General features: G+C 61.8%; 1 protein-coding gene across 2 annotated transcripts; it reads right to left on the reverse strand.

The window, feature by feature from the left end:
- Positions 1-338: 338 nt before the first annotated feature.
- On the reverse strand, positions 339-7,226 carry ULK3 (unc-51 like kinase 3). 2 transcript variants are annotated; one of them, XM_026478524.4, is made up of 16 exons: positions 7,068-7,226; positions 6,278-6,418; positions 6,069-6,189; positions 5,427-5,531; positions 4,547-4,690; positions 4,249-4,331; positions 3,611-3,766; positions 3,384-3,489; positions 3,143-3,183; positions 2,804-2,906; positions 2,611-2,675; positions 2,447-2,525; positions 2,331-2,371; positions 1,890-1,937; positions 1,634-1,700; positions 339-1,509 (listed from the first exon to the last, which is right to left on the reverse strand). In XM_026478524.4, exons 1-16 carry the CDS (start codon positions 7,167-7,169, stop codon positions 1,493-1,495), a joined length of 1,419 nt encoding a protein of 472 aa, XP_026334309.1. In that variant the 5' UTR covers positions 7,170-7,226; the 3' UTR covers positions 339-1,492. The 2 variants fall into 2 exon arrangements, with proteins under 2 accessions (XP_026334309.1, XP_026334312.1); XM_026478527.4 differs by lacking the exon at positions 7,068-7,226 and having other exon boundaries at positions 6,069-6,112; positions 6,278-6,367.
- Between the last annotated feature and the right edge of the window lie 12 nt (positions 7,227-7,238).

Here is a 7,238-nt window from a genome sequence, read left to right on the forward strand (position 1 = left end):
GCAGATGCGTTCCCCCTCCCTTAAGTCTCCAAAGATGCTCCTGTATGCCGTTCAGACCAAGACCTGGTAGGGGGAAAGCAGTCTGCTGGAAACTGTTTCAGCTTGGGGCCCTGGGGAGCTGGGTTTGAGCACTAGACACCCAAGAGGATGCCCTTCCCCGGGGTCCGGCTCACTGCTTGCTCACCAGTCCAGGGGAAGAGGCTATGGGAAGGCCAGGGGATCCTGTGTGGGGCCTTCCCCACTCTCTCAGGCTTCCCAGGTTTTCCTGGGGCCCCTCCAGCCCCAGCCTGTGAACAGGGGATACCCTATTTTTCCCAGGGCAAGAAGAGAAGCACAAGTTCAGAAAATAATTTAATAGAGAAACAATGAATTACATTCTTTACACCTAGCCTCCTGCAAGGAACACACCTCTTGTCCCAAGGAGGCACTAAAGGGCACAAAGGTCAGAGATCACCAGCACCCTTGCGGACTTTTTAAAAAGAGCCCCCAAATAAATCCACTGTGTGTACATTCTTCTCCAGATTAAAGTCACTTTGTCCTCTTAAAAACCCATGTGGGGAGCTGAGGAGGTATTAGCAGCCCCATGGAGAGCTGGGGAGATCAGGCCCAGAAAGGGGAAGGGACTTGCCCAGGGTCGCACACTGGGGTGGCAGCAACGCCAGACCCAGAGCCCGGTCTCCTGATTGCCGGCTCCTCTGCAGCCTGCTGGGTCAGGCAGCCCCAACCTCCCCCCTCCAGGCCAGGACCAGCTCCGGGGCCAGTGGGGGCGATAGACGAAAGCTGAAGACCACTCCCCTTGTGCCCCCTGGGCCAGAGCAGGAACAAGGCATGGCTTTCTCAAATTTGCCCCACCCCTGAAGAGTACATGATTTTCATGTCTGAAGGATTATCTTAGAATTTTGAGAGGGTGGGCGAGGGCCAGCTCCAGGAAAACTGGGGAGCTCTGTGAGGCTGAGTGCACACCGTGTGGTGGGTGGTCCCTGAGGGGTCTTGGACTGCCCCGCTCCAGTGCAAGGAGGGAGGCGAGTCGCAATAAGGGTTCCCAGGAAGGACCAGGGGGGCGGGGGTGCACAGGGCACAGCTGCCTACTGACAGGGCAAGGGGCAAGAGCAGAAGTGCCCTGCAGGGGGCCACCTGCCCTGTTCTCAGAGCAAAACCAGAGGCCTCATGCCCCCGAAATTGACAGGCTCAGAATCAAGCTACCACCACATAACCGAAGTCACACGAATGAAACTCTTCTCCCAGAGTCCTGCTCCCCTTCTCCCAGGGGCCAAGGCTGGTGCTCCCAACACGGACAAGGCCCATTGTACCGTCTGAGAAGTGCAGAGGATCCTGCAGGGGGCTGGGGATCCTGGGACGTGGGGGGTCTCAGTGGCTCATCCAGGAAGCCTGCTCTGTAGTGTTGCAGAGGCCATAGGACTCGGGCGTCAGTCTAGGGGAGTGTGTCCCCACTTAGGGGTGGCTGTGCGTCTGTCCAGTCATCCTTCCAGGGTCACTGCAGGGTGCATGCTGTGGAGAGGCAGGGAGGAAAGTCCGTCTTAAGTCTCTGGCATGGAGGCAGAATCCAGGGTTGCCCCCAGCCCTTCCCCCTCCTTGGTAGAGGGTCCGGGTCCGACCCCAGGGCAGGACTCACAGCTACGAACAGACTCTGATAGTCCCTCTTTGTCCAGGGTCTCAGCGGCCCAGCGAGACTCCCTCATCTGTGGAGCGTAAAGGCAGTGCAGGGGTGAGAGACAGCCGGAGGCGGGCACGGGGCCGCTGAGCGACTGAGCACGAATGCCAAGGACAGAGACAGCGATGGGGAGACCTTTAGAGGAAGACGGAAGGGGGAGACATGCAAGGGGGCGCAGGGCAGAGAGGGGCAGAACACACCCAGCCCACGTGCCCACCTTGACCTGCTCCTTCAGGTACTCAGCTCGAGCCATGAGGTTCTGAACCTACCGAGGGAAGACATGCCCATGGGGGTGTAGGCCGGAGGGGCCTTCAAATTGCTTTCCTTCTCACTCCTGATGCTCTCCAGAACCCTCTACCCACCCAAACAACGGCCCCTCTGAGCTCATCATCTGCTCGCTTCTCCAAGAGGCCTTTCCAACCGAAGCAGCACAGCCCACTTTCCGCTGCTGGGTCCCCAGACCCTGTCTGTCCCCACGCCCTGACCCCCGGCACCCACGCCCCTGATGGAGCGCATGGGGCCCCTGACTTCCCCAGTCTGTGAGGTCTGACTCCCGGACCTGGAACACCCTGAGGGAAGCTGAGGAGGTCCCCCAACATGGGAGCAGGGGGAGGAGGGGAAGAGGAAGCCTCCCAACCCTCCCAACCGCAGCGGGCACCTCGGTGTGAAGCAACTCCCGCCTCCGGCCTGGGGGCTCCGCTACAAAGAAAGGGAGGGTGCGGTGAGGGCTGGGCAGCCCGGGGCTTGGGGGAGTGTGGGGATGGGGGGCCTCACCTGCCAGTAGCACCAGCAACTCCCCCAGGCCGTGCTGGTACAGGTCCAGGGCAGCCTGCTCCCCGCCGGCTTCCTCCTCCTACGGCCACAGGCACACTGGGTCACTTAGGGTCACGCTCTGCACTCTTCCTGCCCCGCGCAGGCCCCTCGTGCTGGGTACAAACCTTGGCTGTGGCGGCCGAAGCCACTTCCAGGGCAGCAAGGAGGCGAGGTTTGTCCCGGGCCATCTCTGGGATGAGGGCAAAGGCTCAGGATGAGGGGAGCAGCCTGTTTTTCATCTCAGGGAACCTCCCCCAGGCTGCCGCCCCTCAGACTGGAGGGAAGCTGCTGGGAGCTGAGGCCAGGAACCAGGCCTACCTCTGAGCAGATCTCGGGCAGAGGTCCCCTGCCTCAGCAGGGCCCGATTGGAGGAGGAGACGATGGCTTTGAGCTCCTCAGCCCGGGACACGTACTGCCCCACCTGCAGGAGGTGAGGGGCTGAGAAGGGGCTGTCCCACCCCACCGCCCTCACCAGCACCCACCTCCAAGTTCTCCTCTGGTTCCTCAGCGACTACCCCACGCTGTAATGGCAGGGAGCAACTGAGGCGGGCCTGACCCTCCCCGGGAGAGACGTTCTGGTTCTCAGGTCTAAGAAAGCCGGTCTGCAGAGACCCCAGGATCGCTCACCCCTTTCCTTCAGGAGACTCCCTCACCCACCTTTGCTTTAATTGCCTCCTTCCGCTGGGCATCCATCTCATCTGTAGAAAGCGGGGGTTTACATGAGGCGTCTGCCCTGCCCCCACACCAAATCCTCTGGAATCCTCAAAAGGACCAAGCGCCAGATTTACCCTCTGCTTTGTCTCCCACAAAATTCTGGGCGGGGAGCTGCTTCTGGAATCCATCCACTGCAGCCGTGGCTGCCCCACCCCTGCTGCACCCAGGGGCTCTGGGCACTCACAGTGCAGGGCGGGCACGAAGAAGTCCAGCGCCTGGCAGTACAGAGATAAAGCAGCCGCGGCGTCCCCGTCCTGGTCCTTCTTCACGGCCTGCACCACCAGGGCGGTCTGGGGGACAGGCGGTCGGGGGTCAGGCCCACCCCCCATGCTCACCACGAACAGAGACAAGCAGGTACCCGGTGCACCCCCAACCTGCCCTCCTCCCACGCCCTCCTGCTGGCCCACTTACTGCTCGGGCCAGGCTCTCCCCACTGGGCATGTGCTCTAGGTCCACCCAGGGGTGGGCGAAGAAGTCCTGGAAGGAGATGCGACGGTTGGGGTCCCGCTCTAGGAGCCGCTGCAGCAGGTCCCGGCAGTCTCGGGAGAGTGGGGGCCGCAAGGGGAGCTGTGGGAGACAGATCACACAGGGCCCAGCACCTCAGCCCCCCGCCCAGGGGCCGGTTGGGACCACCTGGTGCGGGGACGGCCCAGAGATACGCGTGTGCAGGTGGAGAATCGGAGGCCCGGGAAGAGCAGCGACGGGCCGAGGCGCTGGAGCCAGTGCAGGGCCACGCCCTCACCGGAAGCCTTGCTGGGGCGGCTTCTCCCCTCTCGGGATCACTCCTGGGAAGGCTGGGGCTGGCCTGCTTGCTTTGCTCCCACAGGGGGCCCGCACACAACTGCTGGGGCAGGCCCTTTGCTCCCTGCCGTGAGCGAGCTGATCCGGGTTCCCGGAACCCTAGCGCCTCACCCTGCCCTCTAGAGCATGCCCAGCACCACAGAGCTGGCCTGGAGCCATAGCCTGGGCTGTGCAGGTGGCAGAGAAGGCTCTGAACTCAGGGCCCTGACCCCTCTTCCAACAGGTTGCCGGGACCCTTCAAGACCCACCTCAATAACCCGGTTGCTCCGGATCTTCTCTTCCAGCTCCGTGAACGACCTGGAGGCAAAGGGGGGCTGCCCGAAGAGGGCTTCTGTGGAAGGGAGGCAGAGGGCAGGCTGGGAGGGGATAGGGTCAAGCCCGGCCTGGCCCACTCCTTGGAGTCGGCAGGGGGACACCCCTCAGGGCAGGGTCCCCAGGGCCCACAGAATCACATTTGTTAGAACTCTTCAGGAGTGGCCCAGAAAGGCCTTGCCTGAGGACACACAGTAGAGGTTCCGGGGTTGGGGCCAGGGACAGAGCTCTCACCGTACAGAATGACCCCTACGGACCAGAGGTCCACACGAGCGTCATACTGCCGCTGACACACCATCTCGGGGGCCATGTAGAGTGGGGAGCCACGGAGCACATGCTTCTCGTCCCAGGGAGACATGTGCTGTGCGAAGCCGAAGTCTGCGGGCAAGAGGCCAGGCAGCAGGGCCCCAATTCAGCTGCTGTGGCTCCTGCCCTCTAAAGCTTCACCCTGTGCTCCAGTGCAGGGCTCGTCCCCACCCACCAGGCTCATCAGGATCAATCCTACTCTGCAGCCTCTGCTCACACTCTTTCTCTCCAAATTAGCCTATAACACCCTCCTACATCTTCCTCTGGGAGCCAGAATAAATCCCACGCACCCTGCACAGCCCCCTCAGGCATCTCTTTCCAGGAAGCCCACCGTGATTGCACCAGCTATGAGGATAAGGGCCCACCAGCGGTTAGGAGCCGAGGTTTTACCTTGCTTTCTGGCCTCCCAGCCTCAAGACCATTCTTGGCCACAGCCACCTCCTCCTCCACCTCCCACCCTCCAACACTGCCACAGACGGAGTCACAGGTTGAGCCCCAGTCCTGGGGACGGACCAATTCCCAACCCTGCTCACACACTGAGCCCTTCCCATCGTCACACATGGGGTCCTGACCCTGACCCTAGACTGAGCCCTGACCCCATCCAGTCCACTGCTGGAGTTGAGGGTGGGGAGGCCGAGAAATGTTCTGCCTTTGGTGGTAGGGCCCGTCCCTGCACCTGCCAGCCCGTCACTGTTTGATGACTCAACAGAGGGTGCCATGAGAACCAGGGCTGCTGAGCGAGCTGGGCAGCAGGAGGCCTCTGCACGCCCACCCTCCAAACCTCATCCCTGCTGGTCCAGACTCACACCTGCCAGTTTAAGGTGGGGCTTCTCCAAGGAGCTCAGCAGAATGTTCTGTGGCTTCAGATCCAGGTGAGAGATATTCCGTTCATGCAGAAACTGCAGAGCACTAGCTGGGGAATAAGACCCATGTGGAGAAACAGGTCAGAGGAGCCCATCCCTCACCGGCCTCTCACCTCCCCCAGCCTTCCATCTGCCCCTTCAAGCCTGCCCAGCCTGACTTCTGCGCTGGCTGCTCTACTGAATGTTTTAATACTTAAATATCAGGTTCCTGCCACTTCTAAGAATTTGCCCCCTAACCCCTTGGACCGTTTCACAAGTCCCCTCCCCCTCCTAGAAGCCTCCCCAGCCCCCCAGCCCTTACGGTCTTGTTCTTTTCCTTGGCAAAATCCTACCCCTGGGCCCTGGAACATTCTAGAAGTTCCTTATATTATGTTCCATGTGGAAACCTGGACTCCCCACAAATGGGGGCTCCTCTCTGTCTGTCACGGCATCCTTAAGCCAGGGATAGGCACATGGGAAAGATGGGGCCCTAACAATCCAAACTGAGACAGAGACAACTGCTAAGAAAGGCTCTAAGCCTGGGGTGGGGGGTCGAGGGGGGCAGAGATCACCGGAAGGGGTGTCAGGCGAGGGTCAGAGGCTTTTACCCAACTGCTGCATGAAGACACGGGCCACCCTCTCAGGCAGAATCCTGCGGGTATGGATGAAGCGAGACAGGTCACCCCCTGCGCAGAACTCCATGATGAGGTAGATGTTGTCGCTGTCCCACTGTGGTTACAGAGGCAGACAGGCAGCTTGAAGAGAATGTCCCTTCTCCAGCTCCCTTTGGAGGTGGCCCCCCACCCCAGGCCCGCACCTGGAAGTCTTTCAGCTGTACAATGTGGGGGTGTCGAATGCCCTTGAGGATCTCAATCTCTGTCAGGAGGTTCTCCACAGATGCCTTGTTCAGACTCTTCTTGGCCACGCACTTTATGGCTACCACCTCACGAGTGTCCTTCTGTGGGGACAGGAGATTTGAGCGTTCTGCCTTGAGGGGGCCAGAGCCCATGCCTGGCCCCTCTTCCCCCATCATTGGGCCTCCCCACTCACACCAGCCTGCAGGCTTCCCAGCTTCCCCTTCTCAGGCCAGGGAGGCACCGGTGTTCTGGAATCCCCGCCTCCCCACCCAGTCTGGTGTTCTCCTCCGTAATCTATTTCATTGTGTTCTCGAGTGCCCCCACTAAGGCATGTCATTCGGGGTTCTAGAGCGGCGCACGCCGATTCCTAACCGGGTCCAGCCTTCCAGAACCCTGTCCCAGACTCCTCCCAGCCCATCAAGGATCCTCCCCGTTCTGCGCCTATCCCACAGCCAGTGACACCGCGCTCCACCGAGGCCTCCATCTGCCTCTCCAGACAAAACAGGGCTGTGTGGGCGTGCGTTTGTTTTTAAGACCTAAGGGTGGCAGTCAGCTCCCGGCTCCTACGCCGAAGGGCGGCCGGCCGCGGGCCCCTCACTGCTCGCACGCCGCGTCTCGCCTCTCTCTCGCTGGACGCCCACCCGGGCTCGCTCGGGGTCTGGCGGGCACAGGGGCCGGGTCCTCACTGGTTCCCCAGCCCCGTCCCTGCCCGGCGCCGGGGTCCCCGGGGGCGCCCCGCCCCGCACCCACCTTGGCATAAGCCTTGTACACCGTGGCGTACGTGCCGCTGCCCAGGCGCTCCGTGAGGATGAAGCCGTCCAGCCGCGGGGGGCCCCAGCCGGGCCCCGCCATCCCGGCCGCCCCGCGCCCGCCGCTTCCTGCTTCCCGGAGTCGCGTTCCGGCGCGCAGCCCAGCGGTCAG

This window comes from Ursus arctos, unplaced genomic scaffold (genome assembly GCF_023065955.2).
Source record: "Ursus arctos isolate Adak ecotype North America unplaced genomic scaffold, UrsArc2.0 scaffold_28, whole genome shotgun sequence".
NCBI lineage: Eukaryota > Metazoa > Chordata > Mammalia > Carnivora > Ursidae > Ursus > Ursus arctos.